Source organism: Pteropus alecto, unplaced genomic scaffold (genome assembly GCF_000325575.1).
Source record: "Pteropus alecto unplaced genomic scaffold, ASM32557v1 scaffold76, whole genome shotgun sequence".
Classification (NCBI taxonomy): Eukaryota; Metazoa; Chordata; class Mammalia; order Chiroptera; family Pteropodidae; genus Pteropus; species Pteropus alecto.
This window is the reverse complement of record NW_006443138.1, coordinates 18511083-18536299: the sequence shown is the minus strand read 5'-3', so window position 1 is coordinate 18536299 and position 25217 is coordinate 18511083. Positions and strand designations below refer to the sequence as shown.

The window sequence follows — 25217 nt, the reverse complement described above, 5'->3', positions numbered from 1 at the left end:
GGCTTTTTCTTACCGGTGCCCCAGTAGGACAAACTATCTACATTCGAAATTGGAACTAACGCTGCATCCCGGGAGCTGGATACGGAAGTTAGGTAGATTTTAATATTTTAATAATTTTGGAAAGCATTTAATAAATAAAGTGTATTTTGCCACAAATATCCAAGTAGAGGTAGCCTGATCTTTAAATTGTTTGTGATCTATTATATTTATTACTTGGATCTAGTGAACGTTGAGTTGCTTATGTAAATTGTTCATTCCACAAAAACTTAATTCTGAATAGTTATTTTTGGGGTCTGGAAATATAAAAGAGAAGCCATAAATCGTTTGTCTTCCATGACAACAGTTTCTTTTTAGAAAGGAAAAAAAACGATTGTCAATGCCTATCAAACACCTCTAAATTAATGGGTATATGGGGTAAAAAATTAGGAAAAACACTTTCTGGAATGTTTTACTGTAAAATTTTGGCAGTGACACTATTTTAATATGAAATATGAAATTTAAGAGTTTACCATGCTATTTAATTTTAACTTAAAAATTGATCAAAGTTTCTTTTATGTGGAGCAAATATATAGTGTACAAAATATGAAATTTCATTTTATTTAGTAACAGATATTTCTCATTTTAATTTTTTTAAGTTTGCAAAGAAAGCGTTAAATTCCAAGAGGAGGTGGTTAAGCATAATCGTAAAAGATATTTGATATACAATAAGCTAAAAGCAAACATTTCATGGAGCCTTTGAAAGGAAATAGACTATTTCCTGGAAACAATAAACTTGTATTGCATCAATATAAGAATAATATAAAGTTAGAAATCAGTAGACTTTTGATATTGAAAAAACATGTTAGTTCCTCGTTCAAGAAAGATAATGATTTTCAAAAATAAACTACACCTGGTTTTAGATCTAATTAAATTTAGGATATTTTCATCAAAGTGCATCCTAAAATGCTCCCCGCTTTTTTTAGTTAAGTTTTGTTGCTGGGTTATAAACTATTCAAACTCTTCAGTTAAAATGATCAGACTACCATATTATGTTGAAATTCACATGTAAAAAGTCTTAAGATTTTGTTTGTAATTATGAAACTATTTGGACTTCTAAAAAATATAGAATCCATAATTAATTAATTAATTTCTAAAATTAATTTTAAATAGCTAATTTAATAATCGGCTAATTTGAAGATGATGTCTAGATTGCTTCCTTCTTAAAGCTTACCTTGTCAAACAAATATTCATGTTATTTTTTACTTTGGAAGAAAACTGACAACTATATCAATTAGTTATACTTTGGTAATCTCTAATTTATATCACTAATTATGGAACAAAATACAATACTTGTTTAAAGTAGTTATAGATTATAAAGCAATTAAATTGAAATTACTATGTAACGATGCAATGCTTAGCAGAAATTTATTTAACTGCAACCTTCCTAGAAATTATAGCCTAAAATCGAGTATGTTAGTTTGCTCATAATTTTGACCTGAGTACATTTTTTTCTTTTTTAATAAATAACATTCTTTTCATTAAATTTTGTTCTTATTTTGAAAATCATCTACAGGTCTGGTTGGTTTATATCCTATTGGCCTAACACAACATATTTCCCTAAGAAGCACATGGTATTTATTGAGAGAATGAAAAGATGAAAGAACTATTTATTCTTCAGATATCTGACAAGAATAAGATTTGTTTAAAAATGTTAATTGATGGGTTGACTTTAGATTAATAGTATTCTTCAACAGATGACTTATTCGTCATATGGCAATGATGTAATTTAAATATGCTGGAATATCATTGTAGTATTCAAATAGCTGCATAGCAAGTATTTGCTTGTTGTTTTTTTTTTTTTCATTTTCCTAAGGGCAATTATTAAGTCATAAGATTTTTAATATGCAACTCAATGTGTTGGATTCTTAGATATTTGCTTCTCTTTTCCCACTCAAAGACTCTCCTAAACCTTCAAATTTCCTCTCTAACCCTCCATGTTCTGTTTCCCTGCAGCTGTTCTGACCAGCTAATTCAGAGTTCATCACTTTCCCACAGGTCCTATCCCATTTCCCATCCTCATGCTCACCTCCCTTGTATAATTTTCGTATTTCTATACGAAGATGTAGTATAATGAAGTTAATAGCTAGCATTCAGTCAGGCACTGGGCTAAGTGCTTTACAAACATGGTTTCTTTTAATTTTCACAACATGCTTTTGAGTTGTGTGCTATTATAGTGGATGTTTATAGTCGATGACTTATATGGTTTGTATCTCTGGGTTTGATTCTCAGCTCTGCCACATCGTGACTACGTGATCTCAAGCAAGTTTTTTTTACCTTCCTGAGTCTCATTCTCCATTGGTAGTTCTGGGAGTAATAGTGCCAAATTTGCAAAATTTTGATGGTCAGGGAATCAAAATAAGCAACACATTTTAGGACTTGAGATGATGCTGATAGCATATATTTAAGCTCTATGAACCTGAGTTTAAGTTCTCTTTGCCTCTTTCTAATATCCCAATGCTGGCAATTCTACTTCCTATTATTCCTCTCATATCCTGAAGCTATTCTACAGCCATCTTTCAGTTTAGACCACATTTATTCCTTATGAATGAGTGCATTAGCATTGAAAATTATCTCTCTGTCTTAGGTTTGTTTTCTAATTTGACTTCCGTGCTGGTGACAGAATTATGCTTCCCTGCTACCTTTGGAAAATAAACGCAATTCTTAGTAATTCTTAGTAAAGCATACGTGATCTTTCACAATCTTTACTGAGAGACTTCTCTAGCCTTATCTTTCATTTCTTGCCACTCTCACCCATGCTCCCATGCATTTCACTGGAAAGCTTGTGAACACAGTGTTGAAAAATTTCTACCTCTACCCCATTTTTATCTGACTGGGACCTTCTTAATTATCCCTCAAAGATCATCTCAAATTTATCTTCTCTGTGAAACTTCCTAGTTACCTTTAGTCCCTGTCCCTCAACCCCAATACGTAATTCAGAGTTGGCCACAGGTTTTAATATTTGACTCGTTGACAGTTTGTCTTATTTATTCAGTTTTGTGTTTTCATCTCCTAGCACTTAGAAGGAACTTAAAAATAAAAAAGTAATTAGAGTATTATTTAACTAGTGAAAATGACACCTAGAAGTGAATATTGTAAGTCGTCCTTCACTATAGCATTTATACTATTAAAAAATACCTCTGTTGTTGGACCATTCATTAACTAATCAGGAAATGAAAAAAAGAAATACCACACTAAGACTATAAAGTTAAAGACAAATTATTTGTCTAAAGCGAAAGAAAAAATGTAGATATTCCATGAGACAAATATTTAAATAGAAACTTCACTAACTTGTTGTGTCTTTGTGTTAGCATATCTACATTTTCAATGTTGTCTTTTCCAGTATGTGGGGCTTATGGAAGAAAAGATCAGCACATCTCCTCTTACCATTCTGTGCAAACATGGCTATGGGCTTCCTTGACTTGTTGCTTAGATGCCTTGTTTGTTGTGTTCTAACTCTTTAACTTGAATTGCTTGCTATGGTTTGGATGTTTGTGCTCCCCACCCACAAATTTACATTGGAATTCTTACACTCAATATGATGGCATTAGAAAATGAGAATTGTAGGAGGTGATTAGGTCATGAGATTGTATTCTTTGTGAATGAGATTAGTGCTCTTATAAATGAGATTCCAGATTGCTCCTTAACTGCTTTCTTCACGTGAGGCTATAACAAGAAGTTTGAAACCTGGAAGAGGGTTCTCACCCAGCCATACTGGCACCCCAATCTTGATTTCCAGCCTCCAGAACTGTGAGATATATATTTCTATTGTTTATAAGCTACCTTGTCTGTGATATTTTATTGTAGCAGCCCAAATGGACTAAAACGCTGCTCTTTTGAAGTTCTTCTTCAAAAGAACTTCATGAATATCTTCTTCACTAAGTTGGCTGACTTTGAGTACTGAATTCTCACTCTTTGTTAACCTCTGTAATGTAACACTACTTTAGAAATTTCTTCCTCTATTGGTTTCTATGAGATCATACTTTATCTTCTCATTTTGCAAAAGTCTGCTTAAAAAAAAACCCATCTTCCTAATAATGTCATTCTCTACCATCAGACCTCTCCTCAGTTTTATCTACAGTCAATTCCTCTTCTCTTTCAGTCACTCCCATGACATCACGATCTCTCTGTGGATGACTCCTAAGTTGGCATAGCTTATGCTATCTGTTTGTGCTTAACCACAAAGACATTTTCTACCAATTCAAACTCAATTAACAGAGTATTAAATTTATGAAATTTATGAATTTTTTAAAACAACTTTTCTATTTTCAGTGATTATCATTATTCTTTTATTTTCGCATCCTATGGGAATCCTTCTGATTCTCACTGATTATTTTCCCTAGTAAAGCAAATGAACACTGTAGCTAGGCCCTCACTTTCTCCCTCTAATTATCTTTTATAATGTCCTTCCCTAACTGTCGAGCATTTTGTTTGACTCTCCCCACCCTAATTCACTCCTTTCCTTCATCTTGGGCACACAGTTACCTTCACCTCCAGCTGTGTAGTGCCGAATGACTAAGTCTGTGCAATGAAATATGAGCAGAAGAAAAATGTGCCACTTCCACCTCACTCGGTAGAAAGATACTTGCCTGAGTTTACTCATCTTTTCTTGTCTGCTGGCAATAAAGGATGACACCTTGAGCAAATTTGGGAGCAATCTATTGCTGGAGCAAGCCCCAGATTCCTAAGATGATTTCCTAGAAGAGAACCAACTACACACCTTGGGCGAAGGGAAACATAAACTTCAGTTTATTTTTATATTTGGGTCTTTTGATAAAACATTTTAACTTTGACTCTAACATGCTACTTATTACCAAATCGATAGTCAAATACATGTCTTCAACATTTCACACCAGATTTATACACAGCAATCACATTCATTTGTCTCTGCAGAAAGACCAAGACTTTGGGCTTAAGTTCTTATTCAGCCTATAATTGAGGATCACACTTTCTCATATTCTGAAGTAAATAGAATTGAAGCCAATATCTATATATATATAAAGAGAGACCTACAGCATCTTGAAGAGAAACTGAAATAAAAATCAAGTGTCTTTTCCAGCTGAGTGTCCTATTCAAACAGGCTAAGCACTGAAAGAATCCAGGAATAAGACTAGAGGACAGAAACCAAATGACAGCAGGAGAGTTCAAAGCAGAGGATGGAAGACAATACCTGGGGAGAACTCTTAAACTGGGAAGAAGAACCTTAGGAGTTTTTAGAAGGAATGCGACCTCAGGTCAAAGTAGGGAGGGAAGTGCATGAACTCTAACCTTGGTATCACCTATTTCTTCAATTTCCAATGCATCCTTCATTTCAACAAATAGATTGGTTTCTTCATAACTAGTAAAAATAGCTTCAAATTAGTGTTATTAAATCTTTCATCACTTTAAGTATTCACTGCATGTATTCAAACATTGTAAACTACAATACTTATTTTTATGGTGCTAGCTAGAGTTAAAACAATGAAGGAAAAAAGAAAACCCAGAAACATACCCAGGAATATTTAAAACTTTGATATCTAATAAAGAACCAAAAACCGATGGAGTAGTGACTTTTTCATAGACATTTTAGGAAAAATTGGCTCTCTGGAAAATAATATTTAATTAAAACAACCTCAGTTACACTGTATATAACATAAATTATAGACTAAATAATTTCATTCATTCATTCAACAGTTATCTGTTAAGTACCAACTACGTGCTAGACTCTGGCGTTATAATGGTATACAAGACCTACTCTCTTCACTTAAAGACCTCAGAGACAATGTAGGAAGAAAGACAAGTCAAGGAGAAAATAAGCCAAACTTGAAGTTAGTCAAGGCGAGACCGCAAGGAGGAGCTGACGAGTAGGGGAACACAGAGGTGAAGGAACACTTTCCTGCAAGAAGAAAGGTGTGTTAAGACTGGAAACTGTATAAAATATTTTATTTTCTGAAAACTGTAAGCTATTGATATGTTATACCAATGCCCCGTTGGTCTCAACTGCCTAGCCAAAATGTGTAGATAAAGACAGATACGGTTTCAAGATATCTTCATTATGTCCTTATGTTCAAAAGGGTGAAGAGGGATGTTATTACTGACCATTCGTATGAGAAGAAAAATGTACAAATAAACGATATTAGAACTTAAAATTGTTACTGTGGCAAGTGTTTATAGTAAAAGTTGTGCTTATCTTTTCAGAATAATCAATATCTGGGAAGGAAAAGAATGTTAAGGAAAAGTAAATCTTTAATTTTTAAATACTTTCTTAATCTCATGAATGGAGCTTTCTTGGTAAGAATCTTCAAAATTATTTAGTAAAGAAAATGAAATACATTTTTTTTGTCAATTACTAAAACTCGCATTGACTCTTTCTGTAGGTTCTTGGACTTTTACTGATGGGATTTGCTGCATGGCTTTTACTAGATAGAAATAATTTTTTTACTGCTCTAGGTATGTCCATATTTTCCTTTTTCTCTCTGAATGAAACAAGATATTCCATTTTAAACAACTGCATACATGATTTATTCAGCAGGTGGCAGTATTTCTCTAAAATTCAATTTTCCTCTGAAGGTCTCTATCAATTGATTTTTAAAACATCTTATAAATAATAGGACTTAAATCCAAGACTATAAAGGAGAGAGAATTTTGAGAAAGAAAGCTAGGAACTTTGGACAAAGGGAATGATAGAAATGGAAAATATTGATTATTCTACTAACTTTGGATCTTTATGGATCTATGTGGACTTCAAAAGATGATGGAAATTAACATAGTTTCACTGCTCAAGTTAAATAATCTCCTTTAAACCTCAGTTATCATCTACTCTCATTATAACATGGTTAGAAATAAAATATTATATTCCCTATGGAAACAACTTGTGTCCATCAATGGATAAATGAATGAAGATGTGGCATATGAATATTATTCGGCCAAGAGAAAGAAGGAAATCTTGCCATTTCTGACACCATGGATGAACCTTGAAAGCATTATGCTGAGATAAATCAGAAAGAAAAAAAGACAAATACTGTATGATATCATTTATATGTTAATCTAAAAAAAACCATAAAAACAGAATATAATGGTGGTTATCAGGGGCTGGGAGTGTTATCAGGGACTGAAGTTATGTTGTTTAATGATACAAACTTATAATTAGTAGATACATAAGTTCTAGCAATCGAATGCACAACATAATAATTATAATCAACATTACTGTATTATAGACTTCAAAGTTACTAAGAGACTAAATCTTAACTATCCTCAACCAAAAATAAATGATAAATATATGGCATGATAAAGGTGTTAGCTAATGCTTCTGTAGTAATCATGTTGCAAATATGTAAAAGGACCAAGCCAATACATCGTACACTTTAAGCTTACAAGATGTTTTATGTCAGTCATATCTCAATAAAAATATTTCCCATGGAATTTTGAATCTGGGGTTAGTCTCACCCCAGGGAGCCAAGATTGTGAAACACAGGAACTATCAGCAATGTTTCACCTATGAATTGAGACACATCAGAAATTAGTCTGGCAGAAAAAGTGAGAGGAATCAGCTTCCAGAGAGAGACAGCGATAAGAGAGAGACATCATTCGCCTCTGATTTTTGCAAGACCCAAATGCATCTCCATACTTTTCCAAGTGTGGCTGTTTGGATAATTTTGCGTGTCCCCAGTATTTATTAAATAAAATATTTGATATGTATAATATCTTTTTATTTTTATAATATTTATTTCAATATATATTTAAAATATTCTCCAAATATTAATAAAATAATTGAATACATTTAACTTTATTTAAAAAACTTTAGATCTTTACATTGCCCTTATTTTACCATATTGTAATATGATGCGGTCACTGTGGACTGAAGCTTGATAGCCTAAGGGTTATTTTCATGTAAATATCCTTGATTGGCAGGAAGGAAGCCACATTCTGAGTGTTCAATAGCCATATATGTCTACTGGGTATTGGCTACCTTGTTGGACAGCGCAGATATAGAACTTTTCCGTTATTTCAGTAAGTTCTGCTGAAAAGCCCTGTTAATCATTAAATACACAGCAAAAGCATGTGCTGTGGAGCCAACCTATTTCTCAGTATCAAGTAAGAAAAAATATGTTTATAGGAAAAAGACAGCTGAACAGAAAAGTTTAATATATAATAGAGTGTTAAATAATTTAGCTAAACTTCAGCTATACCTAAGTGCCTGGTACCTTTATTCTCTTCTATTTGTATACTTTGCTTGTAGAAAAGTACTCATGATGTCTGAATACATTAGTGGTTTGCTCAGAATAAATGGGCATATGGAGCTTTCTATGTCTCCTTTCCTTCCCCTCAATAATACAATAGTAGCTTCTATTTATGTAGTGTTGACTCTGTGCCAGGCAAAGGGGTAAGCACTTTTCATACAATATCTAAGTTAATAATATAGTAATTAGTGTGGAGCAAGTCATTTTTTTTCCCCTCCATTTTAGACTTGACAGATAATTCTCATTAACCTAATGTTTTTGCTTGTGAAAAACCTCTGCAAAGGTAGTCAGAAACTTATCCTTTAAGATTTTTTTAAAATCATGTATTTAAATCACTTAGTGAAATCTCAATTAAGGTTTCAAGATGCGCAACTGAAAATAACCAGTTTGAGGCAAGAAACATCAGGTCCTCCCCTCTTCTTTATCTTTCAATTAATTTACTTCTTTTAAATTATTCTGTCCTTACTTCTCCATTAATAATAGCACCATGCCACCTAAAGTCCTCATCTATCCTCTGCCACTATAATAGCCTCCAATAGCCTGTGCTCTCATCTCCTTTCTCAGCCATCTTCCAAATGCCACTGAAGTAATTAATTTAAAAGGTGAACTTAACCATAGAACATTAAAAGCCTTTCTCTGACTCACCATTGCCATTATTTATTCATATGACAAATATTTATAGAGCATCTTCTACATGCTAAGAACTATCCCATGAGCTGAGGATTCAGTAGTGTATAAGAAAGGTAAAGGTTCTGTCCTCATGGAGTTTAATTCCAGTAAGAAAGACTGGACAACACCATTAAAAGTGCCCTTAATTTGGCCCCTGCAAATCTTTCCAGCCTTACCTGCCTCAAACTGTAAGCACCAGCAAAGTGGAGCTTCCTACACACTCTGTGCTTTTCTGTGTCTTGGAGTGCTTCTACCATTCCAATGGAGATATTTCCAATTACTGTTTAAAGCCTAAGCTAAGGTGTTACGTTCTCTTATAATCTTGCTATCTACACCCTCCAGACACCTTATTCTATTGGGGTAGGTGCTATTGTACTCAATAGTGTGCTGGTAAATGGACGGAGAGCCTCGATTTGTGGTATTTGCTGATTTATGTGGTTAAAATACTCCCACAAGGACTGATTTCACGTACCAATGTGAATTAAGTTGGCTTACAAATTTTGTGAAAAATTAATGATTGATTGGCTTTTATGAGCCAGAGCAATCTGCCTCTAACACAGCACTGCCTCTATTGTTCTATCATAGAAACTAAGGCATATTTAATATATTTATTCTTCTCTTTTTTAAACAAATATTTGTTGAGCACTTAGTGTTCTGCAGTCTGTGCCATACCACTAAGCATTTAACAATTGGTTGAATATATGTATAATTCTCCAGCACAGAGAGCTCAGTCTAGGTATGAAGAGAATAAAATATAGCTCTGATGGGTCCATATTAGCAATAAATGTAGGGTTACTTAGACCGTATGTTAGATACTTAATTTTATTTTGCTGAGTGAATGAATGGATGAATAAATAAATACATAAGTATTTGGATGTGCATCAGTCATAGAAGAATTTACATTAGAAAAATTGTCTTCTTTTATAAAAGCAATAAAATAAAGGTAAAGAGATCTTCTGAGATCAAAGAAATTCTCCACCATGTCATTAAAAAAAGAAAAGTTGTTGCTAAGAGTAAGTAAGAGAGTCTAGAATGAGGTTTAAAAAAGAGAAAGAGAATCCCAGTGTTTTGACAACAGCTACTTAGGGAAAACTTGAGCGGCTGCATTTATTATTAAATAGAAAACAAATATCACATAATGATGTTTTTTCATGATCTCCACAGATGAAAAAAATCACTTGATAGTATATATTTTTCGAATTTTGATTGGAACTGGATCAGCTATTGTTCTTCTTTGTCTCTTGGGTTATTTGGGAATTCACTATGAAATCAGATGGCTCCTAATTCTGGTATGTATTTCACTTTAATAGCCTGAATATGTATCTTTGATTGTGAGTGTCCAAGTCACACAAATGAGCTGAATGATTTATTTTATCATAACACTGTGGTGTAGTGTGCCCTTGGGCAAAAGGCAAATGGAACAGAATATTCTTGAGGAATTTTGTATAGATCGAATCTGTACCTACCTCAGCACTTGTACACTTTGATATTAATTTTTAGCACAGAGTCAGTAAGAATTTATCTCCTACGATGAACTACAATGAACCAAGCTTGAGAATCTAAAGATTACAATTAGAATGAAGTATATTAAAGCCAATGAGCAATGTAGCTTAGCAAGGAAAAGGAAACATGTCCTGTAGTCAGCACATTTTCTCCTTATGGGCATGCCATGCAGGATCTTATAAATGAGATCACAATTTATTATTTAAAACAGAGAAATGTAACTGCTGAGAGAGGCAGACTCTGGCATCTGGCAAGTGCTCTCTCTCTCCCAAGGCATGTAACATGAAAAGATAAATTATAATCAGGAATATAGACTTGAACGTGAGCCATTTCCTATAGAGTTGGTATGTATGGAACATAATTCACACACTTAGATGTAATATAGTTTTTAACTTTTCTTTAAATCTAATTAATTTTAATTTTACAGTCACACTCCTGTCAAGCAGATGAGAAATTCAACTGCAGTCATGTGTCTTGCCGGGAAGAATGCAGAAATACTTAGCTTTTATATATCACTGAAAGTCTGGGGATCACTCCGGACAGTGGTTTTTGGTCTACACTGCTCAAGAGAACTGACTATTTGAATTTCCTTCTGTGACAGTTTTAGATCTGAATGAAGATGGTATCAACAGTTCCATTAGTCTATGAGGGTTTTCATGAAATATTATCACTTCTTTCTTTCTCACTCTTATCCAAATGTCAATTGCTATTTTTTTCTTTGCTTTTTTTGTTTTAAAAAATTCAGCCAGAGGAGAGAAAGAGCTATTAGGGAGATTATTTTATAAACTATATAAATGTCTAACTAATGTACTGTATACTTGAAACTAATAATAAAATAAAATTAAAAAATAATTTTCACTCGTGTGAGGGCAGGAAACTTCAGCAATGCCTATGTATATTTTAATACTGAATAGTTCATATGATGTACATTTTTCCATCATTGTAGTTAGCATCTAAAAATATATTAGAATTATAGTTACCATCTCCATTTTTCTTTTGTTTTAGTATGCAGTACAGTTAATAGGGGCTTTTGGTGTTCAAGTTGTACTTTCAGCACTCATCTTCACAATGAAAGAGGAGGTAAGGGAAAATCATCTTTTTATTTGAAATCTAAAAAATTTTGGATACCTTAGATTATTGAGACCCATGAGCTTATATTAAAAGCTAAAGATAAATAACTTTAGAGGGAAAAAAGAGTCAATGGAAGTACTAGAATTCTATATAGGAAGAGGCCTAAGATTAGATTGCAAGGGTGTGTTCAGGAATTTGTCTATTTTCAGAAGATTGAGAATATTGTAAATAACAAAGAATGTGGAGGAAGAAGAGTTGATACTGAGTGTGGAAAACCCAAAATTGGCCTCCCAGCTCCCCGCTCCTCCCACCCCCCACCCCGGCTACCACTGCTGACCCAATGTTTTTATAAAGAAATATCTTTAGAATTGTACTAATTTGAAATTTAGCAATTTCATTTAAGTAAGATGGACTGAAGTTGTATTTTGCATAGATATGATCATGAATGATATAGATAAATTAATTAGAACAAGATTTATATTTATCAAGGTAAGTTCAAAATAGCACATAATAAATTGCCTGAAAAACTTTTTAGTAACAAATCTTACCTATTATGACCTACAGTTAATTTTAATATTTCAAGAAACTTCAGTGTTTCAGTGTAGGCAGGGCCTGTCTTTGTATCATGAGAGATTGTCCGATAGTGAAAAGAGCGTAGATTTGAAGTAGTACAGATCTCTGACTAGAGATCAACAAGCTACTTAATAGCCTTAAGCCTGTGTCTTCATCTGTAGAGTATGGTTATACCTACCTACCTCACAGTTATCTTTAACTGACAACTTATAAATTTCCTGTCATAAAGTAGTTATTTAAGAGCCCTTTTCCTTCCATTTAATTTAGAAGAAGCCCTCAATTAGTTCTTATGCTTCCTAGCATTCAAATTCTCTCTATATGTAGACTCCTAAATAATGGCCAGACCTCAACAAAATCTTTCTTATATAATACCACTGCCTTTCAACTTTATTTGCTCTCTTGTGCTTGGCATCTACCCTAGATATCTAATCACCCATGGTCTATTGTTAACGGCCTGGCATTTGTAGCTAAAAGTTCTTCTCTCCATGTCCAAAATTGTGTGTGTGTGCGTGTGTGCGTGCACACACATACATATAGGTTTAATGGGCCAGTCCTATAAAGTGGCTTTGGGGGCAAAGCACCACATCTCCACCCATCAGCTTCTAACTTTGTTCCTCATGATCGAACCTAAATGGAACACCTAAGGACCCTTAACACATAAATATAATTCATCTGTGTCACCAATATGTACTTAAGTATTATTCACATACTTCATATTCATATTCATATTTCTCTATTTCAAGAGTAATAAGAATCATTTAATAATAATTACTATGTGTCAGAGACTGTGATAAGAACTTTCTAGGCATTATACTATGGATCTTCACAACACCTAGAAATATGTTGTTAGTCTTACTTTCTAGACCAGGAAACTGAAGCTTTTAGAGGAGAAATACTTGCCTAAATAAATCATGGCCAAATGGCAGAGCCTAGATTCAAACCCTTATTAGCTGATCCCAAACGTAACAGCTTCGTTTACATCAATTTGTCTTCTACATTAAACCTGCATTAAGCTCTTATGGGCCTCTAAATCTTTTAAACCATTTACAGGGCCTAATTCAGTGTTGGAGATGCACTAGGACTTTAACAGATGTTGGTCAAATTGACTATGTGTTAGGGAGTTTTATTTATATAGTGGTCACACGAATTGTGAACTCATTTTTACTATTATATACCAAAGTATGATTCATATGAACCTCCTAAATAATGCTTAGAGGGTAAATGAAAACATAAGTCAGCCCTCTCTCCATAGCAATTGAAAAAAGAAAAGCATCATTTTCTATTCTAACTAAAAATTAATTTACAGAATAAGTTAAATAGATAACTTAAAGATCTAAATAACACTTTACATTATTCTAATCTTAAATGTATTAAAGCATAGATATATAAGTACCTGTGTAAGAGTTTAACTTGTACAGATGTTTTCATTATTATAGCATTCCCACCAATTATTTAGTTTACATTATTCAAAAGCAGCATAATGCAACAAAAATCATTATACTAGAATTTAAATGAACCATATTTAAAAGTCTCAACTCCTCTTCCTTATTCATGTAAACAAAATAAATAATTAAATTTTCCAAGTATTTGTCTACTTGTTCAAATACAACAATAGTTAAAACGGGATAGTATCTGCCCTTTCTAACTTTTTTGGCACTTTTGAGGACCAAATTAGGAATTAGTTATGAAAGTCATATAAACTTTTGAATGCTTAAGTAGGACCAAATGCATCAACACTCACTGAGATTGCTAAAAATAATTGGGGGAGAGGGGAAAGGCACTTAGTAATAAGCAGAAAACAGCAGACTGACTGAGTACTCTTTTACAAAAAGCTATAGGGAAAGTTTCCGTCAAAATTTCACTTTTAATACAATTTTCAACAGGTTCTCCAAGTTTGGCATGATGAAATTGATTTAGTCATTTCTCAGTATGGATCTAAAGATATGCCTGAAGACATACCAAAGTGGACTATTCTGAATGTTTTACAGAAAACAGTAAGATAAAATTAGCATAAACTGAAAATTAGGTATCAAAGATGAGCACTGCAGCGGGGGAGGGGGGTGACAGGGAATGACAGAGGATCGAGGCAAAGGAATGAGAAGTTCTTGTATTTCTTTCAAACAGAATTTAATTGCATTGTCCCCACTTACAGATCTTGAGTTTTATCTTTCTTTTGTAACGTAATCTCCTTTTCTGGGTTAATTGATGTGCATTTTAACCTTGTTTCACCTATAAAAGTGTTGGTGGTTTTCTGCCAAGTGGGGTCATCTCCCCTCCTGCATCCCCGGGAGGTAAGTCTGAGTGTAGTCCTTGCTGGCAACAGAGTAGTGTGCTGGTTCCCATTTGAGCCTGAATGGCAGGATTGCCATGTGGTAGCTTTGTGACCCTGGACAAGTAGATTTCTTAATTTCACAGTTCATATCAGTAAAATGGGCAGAATAATCTCTACCTCTGATTGGCAGGAATAAATGAAGTAATATGTAAAATATTTAGAAGGCCTTGGATCTGCAACATAGTAAGGAACTAATACTTACTAGCTAATGTAGTTAAGATTGTTATTTAACAGTTCAGATTTTTTGGGGTGGGGAAAGGTCTTGGTATGGTCAGTCAAATAATTTGCAGGAATAGATCAGCACCTGGTACGTAGTAAATTCTTGATAAACATTTACATAGCACCATGCCCTTTTGTAAGTGCTTTGCATATATTAACTCATTTAATCTTCCTAGCCAATGAGGTCAGAACTATTATTCTTATTTTATAGATGAAAGACAGAGAAATTTAGTAACTGAGCCAGTATCACCCAGTGAATAAGTAAATAGCAAGTCAAGATTTTACTCTTAACTGTTATATTAGAGGCTTCACATAAAGTTATTATTTTTAGTACATTTAATTACAGAAACACATTTTAAGAGAATTGAAATGTAATTATGGATGCTTTTACTCTGCATATTTTTTCTCTGATGTGTCTGATCTATACATGTATTGCATTTTCAGATTGCATTATGTCCCATATTAGAGTATCGAACCTTCTTCTTATGATCATAAATTGATAAACAGGAAAACATTTCTATGTATGATATTACTATAATTAATGAGGATCCAGCTTACAGTTCCTAACCATGAATATAATTAACATAGTATATGCAGGTTTGGGTTGAACCAACTTTCAATATCCAAAATCTAATGTGCTATTTTAGTCATTCTACATTTCTAAGATTGTGCCAGGATTATTGGTACATGTCGTGAAGTAGGCAGTACTGATGTTATAACTTTCAATAACAGGTTTAGAAAACAATGAAATAGTCACTTCAATTTGTTTTTGTTTTCTAGGTGACATATATATAAACTGATTCTTTCAAATTCTCTCAACTCAATAGGATTAAAATTGAGACATTTCTTAAATGTTTGATCATATCTATGACTATTTTCCTTATGTCTTTCTTGGTTTTTTATAGCAATTTTCCACAGAATACAAAGTGAAAGTTAACGTCTTATATTAATCCTGACAGTAGAAATAACCCTGAATCTTTTTATGTATATTAAACACATATGGCAGCACATTTGGAATAAATATAAAGATAACTGATATAGTTAAGAGGAAGATATGGCTAAAGTGATGCTCTCTTCTATGTTCTGGCCCTAAACATAGTTTGTAGCTTTAGTAAGTCAAGTGTCTTATCTTTCATCTGTGGCTCCTATAAGATAAATTCAGATATAACAATTTCATCTAAACATAGCCCGCTTATATAAGTAGAGATCTTTATCTCTGGTTTACAGTAGCAACAACAAAGTAATAGATTAAACCAACAAAACTGTACTTATTTGTTGAATTCACTATATTTCGATGGAGAATAAATTAATAAATTCATCATAAAACACTAATATGCATGGGAATTATAAAATTAACTTTATTTTGAATATTCTATAGTACAATTCATAGAATCTTTTTCTAGTTACAGTGTTGTGGCCAACACAATTACACAGATTGGATAAAGAATAAGAGTAAAGAAAATTCAGAACAAGTGCCATGTTCTTGCACAAATTCTACGTTAAGTAAGTGGTTTTGTGATGAGCCACTGAATGCAACTTACCTACAGGTAAAAATAAATCAAGGCTGCTGTAAATATTTACAATCCCCTCTCTTTTTTTGCAAGTCAATTTAGAATTCTGAGCAAATTTTATATACAAACAATGTTAGTTGTGGTAATTAGGTTCTTAAGTGGCTTCACTAAGCTGAACCAATAATTAAGTAAATTATAATATTATTTCAGGTATGTAATAAATATATAAACTTTTTGGGAGTATGTAATCTAAGTGCTCCTAGAACTGATACCATCAACCTTTCTCTCCAACCCTCTTTTCCAAATCCTTGCAGAGGGAGGAGGCACTTTTGACAAATTTCTGGTGTAAAGGATTGGTAAGAGAGCTGCAATACCAGAATTAAAAAGGTATAAAGATTGACAAAAAGTAAAGGGAGGGGACTCCAGCAATGACAAAAGTGTCCAGATAAATGTGACAGAAGCAACAGTATAGGTTCATCTGGAGCAACTGCTATTTATAGGTATGGGATGTTGATAAACTAGGGATTTCCATCTGATAATAGTTTGTATAGTTTATATACTGTTATTCTCATTTTAAGATGTATCTTTCAATTGCACAATGTATTCATAGATAAATAGAGCTTTTTTTTTTTAAGTTTCTTTTTGAGGAGTACTAATTATTTTAAGCAGTAGTATATACCCTGCTGAATGACGATTGTCCATATAAAATCAAATCCTTCTCAAAACAATAAATTTCTGATTTCAATTGCATGCCACCATCTTAGCAACTTTAAAAGTAGCAACCGAAGTGTCTTGGTATTATATGAAGCTCTCTGGACTAAAAAGTACAGTTTCCAGTTAGACATTGACTTGCTTTTTGGACTTGGGCAAATTCCTAATCTCTATGTCTCTTCTTTGTAATGGAATTATGTATAAGGCCATGTCCATCTCCAAGTCAACCTAAGTAACTTCTTTTCCTTAGGGTTGTGAAACTAAAATCAACACATGGTATCAAGCTAATGCTTTAACATTAATTGGAATTAACTTTGGACTTTTGGTTTTAGAGGTAAGCTTTTGTTCCTATGTTTAAATATATATTTAAAAAATGAGTATAAACTATACAGAATAAACCGAAGAACAACCAGGCGGAATCCTAATCAGACAAGTTAATCTAGCAGGAGCCGGGGCCTTGAGACTATTTGCACCAAGGAGAGATATAGATACCAGCTGGAGGTGATAGCCCTAAATCAGCCAAGTGGGTAGAGCCTGTTAATAAGTGGTCATCCTGGTGGGTAGTGATTTCATGGTTTTGTGATAAAAAAAATACTTCCTATCTTGTCAGTGAGAGCACCATGTTGGGAAGTCTGCAAGTTAGCAAATTTCTGAAATCTAGGCAGATATTTGACATTGTTAAATCTACGCTAGACTCATACATTCATCCATTCAGTAAATTTGGAGGGGGAACATCTACTATGTATCAGGTACTATATTAGATGCCAGAGATACAGTAGGAAGATATATTCCATGACCTGAAGGGTGCCAACTACAGAGGTGAGATTCAGAAGCAGGACTTTATTTTCCAGTCTCAGTGAAGACTGAGAGCAAATGAAGGCTATGGATAGATTATTGCAATGTGGACTATAACATTGGAACAAATATAGAATGCATAGTTTGGCCAAAGTAGGATACTGAATTTAATTTTATGTTGATCCACCAAGCCACTGACCTAAGTTTCCATAAATTCTCTTAACTGGTAACAGTTATAGTCTCGGATAGTGAATGACAGTAAACAAAGACGTTCTTATAAGCATTAATATAGTTCTTTTGAAATGTTTAATCTCTATTATGTTCATGCTTAGATGTTTATAACAAGACTAGGGGGATGATATCTGTGCTCCATTTTATCATCTACGCTTTGCACAACACTTTTCATGATACTATGCCAAAAAGAGGCAGTTTTGTAAGATTGATGGTATAGTTAGATGATAAACAGAAAACAGATCAGCAGTTCAAGGCAGCTAGCCCAATAATAGCCAATGTAAGTAAAACTGAAAACATCCATTTCTTAGTCCCCTCTATGAAGGAACTTGGTGACAACTGGGGTTCGCTAGAACACTAACTCTACAGATTTCTTATTCACAACTGTATGTACCTTACTGTGAAATGTACTCACTCTATTTGATCCCTTTTCCCTTTACAGTATGCATTATGGTGACTGTATAGTGTTAACTTTACAAATTATTCTTATTGATTACATTTTGATCTCTTATTATTTCTTTTTCTTCCAGGTTTTGCAAGTCTCATTAAGTATCTCTTTCTCCAGACATATCAAGAATAGAATATATACAGAAATATGATCTTTAGATTTTAATTTGCCCAGAAGATTTGAGTTAATTCTCAAAGCAATTATATTATGTTATTTTTTTGCAAAATAATTGTGAGTTACATTAATGCAGTTTAGGACTTAATGAAATCATTGGTTATATGTAACATAAAATTATTGAAATTATAATAAATTGCTCCATAAAATTTTTATTAATTTGGTTTTCCAAAATATCAAAAGTTTTGAAATATCAAAAAATTCTACAGTTTAGAACTTACCTTGACTTATTTTATGCATTCGAAGGCTATTGCCACATATATTAAATTCAAAAGGTGCTGAAGTACCACCATATGTTTTGAATTTCTTACATAGAAAAAATACTTATGATGTTCAGAAAATACTAATTATGTAAGCAATTATAACATGTACCTTACATTTAAAAATTTTAAGAAAATGATACTGATTTATAAGAGACTTAAAAGAAAGTTTGAAAATTTTTATGACATGTACCTCTATACTGAATTAATCATTTATTTCTCACTTCTGATAATACTTACAAGTGGATAATAAACTTAATATTTTAGATATTTGAGTAAACTTTAGTGACAATAATAAAATATTAAAATAACAATGAATTTTTTAATTATGGCAAAAAATATGTGTTCCAAATGATCACTGAATCCCCATACTCTACTTGCTCCTCATTTTCTTCTTTTTTTCTGTAAATTTTGTTCAGTTTGTGCATGCACAATTCTCTGAAGGATACAAAAGTAACTTACCTGTTCTATTTTCCTAACAACAATATTGTAAGAACAGAAAAAAATATTATTTGAAAAATAAAAACTACTATACAGATGTGAAGTATTATTATATCATTGTTGTTCTTTATAGCAAAAGGCTGTCTCGACCTTGAGAAAATGAAGAAAGTATAGATGAACAGAAGATCCTGCAATGCTCCTACTCCTATGGATGGCTAACACTCATTTACCAATTCGATCATCTCTTTTTATCCATCTATTCAGTACACTGAAGATTTCAGAGACCTATAAACTTTTATTTTTTTAAGTCAGCACAAAAGAAAATAGAATAAGCATTTTCTCAAAAGTGACCTGTAAATAGACATGACTCCTATTCTTTAAAATTCTCTTGGGATTTAAAGCTCTTTTTTAAATTCATATTTTCTCTAAAATATGCCACAAGAACACACTGATAGCAAAAATCTTTCCCCTACTTGGGAGTTGCAAATGAACTTATGGGTAATCAAATAAATATTATAGATTGTGATTACATTTGTTTGTCCTTGAAAAAGTTCTCTGGAGACTAGATTGCCTCTTTTTAGTTAACACAGTTCATTCACAAAATGTGTGCACCACTGACTGAATTTATCACCTTTATGATTCTAGGGAATATTGTCTTGAAGGACGTTGCTTTACACTTTGAAAAAAAAGATGTTATGTAAGATAGATACTAATCATGTCCCCCTGTTTAATCACTTTTTTCCTATTTATTTTATTTTATTATTTTATTTTATTTTATTCTTTTCTGAGATAGAAAACTTAGTGAATTCTGAAAATCAATCTGGATTGGAAGTGAACCATTCAATTTAGGTTAGGATTTAGGGCAACGCTTAATCCTGATTTCCCCTTCAAATAGTCATGTTACTTTCAAAACACATTTAACTTGCTTCAGGCTCCTCATTTTAGTTATGTTTCAAAAATTCAGAGCGATTTTGTGATGGTACTATGTAAATGGAATACTTTCAAATTCTTTTAGATAAGGATATATGCGTTTAGTCAACAAGCATTTATGGAGCACCTACTGTGTGCCGGGATCATGGCTGGCTATTGGGATATGAAGATGACACAGGGCTGGCTTCAGGGGCATACAACCTGTTCTTAGAAACCACACTTGATTTAGTTCTTGGCAGTTGCCATCTTGGAATTTTAATAGTTTTTGAGCAAGGGATGTCTCATTTTGCATTGGGCTCTGTAAATGAGGTAGTCAATCCTGTACCTGTAGTTAAACTCGGAGTCAATCACACAGCCTGACATATAAATAAGTTTTATGGATGTGATATTTTTACGGATATCTAGAAAGACCAGGCCTAAGGATCAGAGAGCACTTCAAAAAAGAGCCATTCATAAGTAGAGGGCCAGGAGAGGGAGGGAGCAATTGGAGGAATCATTTTATGAATATTATAGATGTTCATTTTATAGTTTTATTGAGTGAAATGAGAAGCAATTGGCAAGTTTTGTACAAGTGACTAGGCTTGTATTTTAGTAGGAGCAATCTCACTGCCATACTGAAAACACACGTGTGGAAGCAGGGAGAACAGATTGTTTTTTTATTTAATAATCCAGAAAAGAGATTAGAGTAGGTTTGGCCAGAGATTAGGGGTGGAGTTGGTGAGAAGTGATCAGATTCTATCTACATTTTGTGATGGAGTCACCAAAATTTATCCATAGTTTGAGTGTAGAGATATAAGAGAAAAAGAAGAGTTGAATATGACTTGAGTAACTGGAACGATGGAATCCCCACTTATGGATATGGGACAGACTTGAATAAGCAAGGTATCTTAAGTTAACACATAACACTTCAAAAATCCTATGGAAGTGATTTGGTAAGTGTCTGCATCTTCCACAAGTCTTCAAGAAACTCAAGGCTGGAGATATTTCAAGTCATCATTGCAATTCCAAAGCCTTGCTCAGTACTTGACCACGTAGGTGGCCAATGAACTTTAATGAATATTATTGAGTCAAATTACTCAGTTTGCCATCAGATAAAACCGAATTGCCTTCTTAGGTTGTTTGACGATGTCTATACTCAATGGTTTTGATTTCATTAGGCTATCATAAATGTAATCTGTCCAAACTTGTTTGATAATTAGTAGCTGTGAGTTCAATTAGTCACTGCCACCCACATATCCTTTCTCCAGGAACTTAAATGAGGAGTGCTGGCAGAACAAAAACTTCTTTAAAAGTTTTACATTGAAATAAATTTTTAAAAGAATACTATAATAGATACACTGTCAGACAACCTTAAGTGTTTATTTAATGTCTGCAACATTTGTTTAATATTTGTATACTTCTATTTTCTTTTTCTGATCTTAAGGGAGTAATTCTTCAGGGACGTAAGAGTTCCTGGCAGAAGGAAATAATAAAAGTCTAATGTTTCACTGCCATGAGATAAGGCTGCAAAAGAAAAAAAAAAAAACACTATTTTATACTACCTTTTCTGTTTCGTTGTTGAGCCTCTTATTTTTCTTCTCTATTCCTTTTTATTTTTGAAGTCCCCCATTAGATGAAAAAGTCTAATGACATATTTCCAGTATACCTATAAATATGTATTGAACAACAATGAGTTTTTAACACTCATTTACTGATGATAAAAGCAGGGAGAGCAGAAGCCATTTCTTGACAAATTAAATTATACAGATTAAGCCTTTGCTAGTATTCTAAATATTTGAAACAAAGTAAAAGGGAATATTTTTGTTCAAGAACATTTGTAATGTGAAAACAAAGGGTAGAATCATTGTTGAAAATTATTAAAGGTTATTACCAATTGCATTCAAGTACAGTAGACTTTCTCCTGAATGCCCAAAAAAGTTTATGGAATGAATTATGCAGAACTGCTAATTTCTCTAATTAACAGCTCATTGCAGTTGCATATTTTATTTCAGGGGAAAAGTGTAAAAGATACTGGACAATAGAATATGTCTTTAGAAATTTCTACAGTTTTTTAAGAAAATACAAAAGTTTGTTTAATATGAATTTAAATGACATGTAAAATTTTATATGTTAGTGGAATTAGAAAGAAGATATGTAAAAAAAATCAGTCATTTCATGATTAATTTTCTAGAGTATAGACATATTAAAGTGTGGGTAAGTCAAATTCTATAACTGATATTCCAATGTAAGTTGTTTACAATTTATTCATTTATTTTATTATATTTCACTCAGGAGAGAATGTTATTTTTTTTTCATTTTAAAATGTACATTAATGCTATTGAAACACCAGAGAACAGAAAGTATTAGGAAATATTTAAACGACAAAATCAGAAATTTACACATTGTATTAAGTATACCACTATCTAATGTGTCTAAGTACTAGTAAATAAGAAATGGTTAGAATGTCATGGACCACAAGTTTAAGCCAATTGAGATTTTGAGAATTTCTTCTGTGTAAAAAAATACAGTGTGTTCTAAAAGGTCTAGAATAATTCGTTAAGAAAATTTGGGAAACATTACCAACACCCTCAAAATGAATTGTAAACAAAAGTCGCAATATTGAGGTTATTTTTCAAGTCTGTATGATATAAAGATGCTGAGTTCCAGTGTTTACATTTGTGTCAGTTGATATTTGACTTTTTGGTATAAAATTTTTCATTTAAGTCCAGTCTGCCTCAACTATTATTAGATACCTGAAACTGTGCATTTATTAGTAATTCTTAATAAATACAAGAAATAGATTACCCTGCAATCCATTATGCCAACTTATTATAAATTCACATTATATATTTATAGTAGCATATATTTACCCATATTCCTTAAAAATGTTACCAACATCATTTTTCCATCTTTTAGTCTATTTCAAAACAAATCAATCTTTTTTCTCTAATACCTCTGATATTTTTTGTTCATTCTATAAACATTATTCCAGATGTGGATTTACCATCAGAAAATTTAGGTTTTAGGTTTTTTTTTTTCACCATTGGAAACATTACCTGTCTTTATTTTCTCTAAATTAAAACTATGAGTCCCAATATTATAATCCTAACCGGGTGGACATTTTCTTCTAGTTTTCTTTGGGGAGATTCATGTGTCAACAAGAAGATAAAAAAGAGTCCTCTCATTTTCTGGGCATCCATGTCTCTTAAGCCCTCTACCATCACTGCTCCATAAAATCTTGATGTAGATTTTAGACTAAGATTCACTCAGTTCACTTGGGCCATCCACTTTGAAAGACTTACAAGAATGTCTTGCTTTAGACTTTTGAATGTGAGGGTATTTGGCAAGTATTTGTTTTCATCCTGAGGCCTCATCTTTGAGCACTGTGGTTTAGTGTCTCCACTGTATCAGAAGCATGCATCAAATAAATTAATTTATTAAAGAAAACACAGATGCCTCTTTCACTTGAGATCTCATACTCAGAATAAAAGGCAATAACCTTTACCTTATAAAGAACATTTTCTTGGAAATCTTCTGTGGGAAAAGAGTTAGCACAGTAAGTCTGAAACTGCCTAGATGTAGAAAATCCTGCTTGTAAGGTTGACCCTTGGCTTGCACTTGGAAACTTGGCTGATAAACAGTTCTCTATTGATATAAAAAGAGTCCTTAAGTGATACAAGAGTGGCTCATTGTGCCTGAACTATTTGTACAAACAGTGCGGTTTATGCTGAACATCCGTTTTCCCTTTGGGATTCTAGAGTTTATATATGTGCTAGACAGAGGGTACCTATGTGACCAGATCCCAGTAAAAACTTTGGACAGAGAATTACATAATGTGATGTGTGCAGTGTGACTCCACTGGCAAAAGACTCTCAAAAGCTGGTTCCTGGTTTCTTTCGCACTTATGTAACTTTTCCCTTTGCTGATTTTGCTTTATATCCTTTCACTATCTTAAATCTTGACCATGAGTAAAATTACATGCTGAGTCTTGTGAGTCCTTCCAGTGAATCCCTGAATCTAGATCAGTCTTGGTGGCCCTCAACACAATCTCCTCTCTGGAAGGGAGAATTCTATTTCCAGCCAAGTGTTTGAGATGCAGGAATGATGCTGTCATGACACAGAAATTTATTAACTTCACCCAAAATATTAGCTTCGTATGTTTATTATGACAACTGATATCATTACTAGCTTATAACTATTTTTCAGTTGCCAGGCCTATTCCATTCCACCATAAAATCTGTCACTAAATCAGTCTGAGCCCACTGGATTTTCAAATAAGACTACCTATTCCTCTCCATATCTTTGCTCATTCTGTTCCTGTTTCATTAAATGACTCCTCCGACTCACTCACTGGCAGAAGCCATACGTCCTTTAAAGACCACTGAGAGATAGGAAAGTGAAGTGATTAATTCATGGTTTTGGAATAAGATGATCTGGCCTGAACTCATGCCAATTACTAGTTATAAACTTTAGCAAATTATTTTTTTTGTAGTTCAGTTTCCTTATTTGAAAAATGCATGTAATATAAAGTAAACCTACAAAGTAGGTACTGCTATGTTAGGATTAAATGATTGAATATTTGTGAAGTGTTTAAAACTATACATAGTGCATTGTAAATGAACATTATTTATCTATTTATAAAATACACATATTATACTGGCTTTATAATTGCTCTGAAGAATGTATTACACTGGCTTCTTAATCTCTCTGAGGAATATACATGATGTGTCACTAGCAGAGATCCATGGAATGGGTGACAGAGTAGACTTTGAGAGGCAGTAGTGTTTTCAAATCTTGGTAAGCCACTTAGTCTCCTCGAGCAATGAGTATAATGGGGTAAGTTGTTCTGTGCCTGATTTTAGGATTTTTTAGGGGGGGGGGCACTAATTTAAAATGTTTAGAATAATTTTATGTGAAAATCTGTCTACCATGACCAATAGCTTCAAAATAAATTGTGAACAAAACAGTTACAGACAGCATTTGGGAGTCTGCTTTTCAAGTCTGCAGGATATTGAATATATAATGAGTTTTAGCATTTACTTTTGGGTCTACAAGTATTTGAGCTTATAAATGTTTTCTTCTAAATCCAGTGCACTAGGGTAGTTGGGCCTCTTG

The 25217-nt window shown here is 33.0% G+C and overlaps 1 protein-coding gene across 1 annotated transcript; it reads left to right on the top strand.

Moving 5' to 3' along the window:
* Nucleotides 1–29: 29 nt before the first annotated feature.
* Nucleotides 30–18483, top strand: TSPAN19 (tetraspanin 19). The gene is made up of 10 exons (XM_006923802.2): nucleotides 30–92; nucleotides 5710–5925; nucleotides 6214–6306; nucleotides 6393–6465; nucleotides 10089–10213; nucleotides 11433–11507; nucleotides 13955–14065; nucleotides 16026–16169; nucleotides 17095–17178; nucleotides 18401–18483. The coding sequence occupies exons 3-10, from the start codon at nucleotides 6241–6243 to the stop codon at nucleotides 18467–18469; spliced, it is 747 nt and encodes a 248-aa protein (XP_006923864.1). The 5' UTR covers nucleotides 30–92; nucleotides 5710–5925; nucleotides 6214–6240; the 3' UTR covers nucleotides 18470–18483.
* The last annotated feature ends 6734 nt before the right edge of the window (nucleotides 18484–25217 follow it).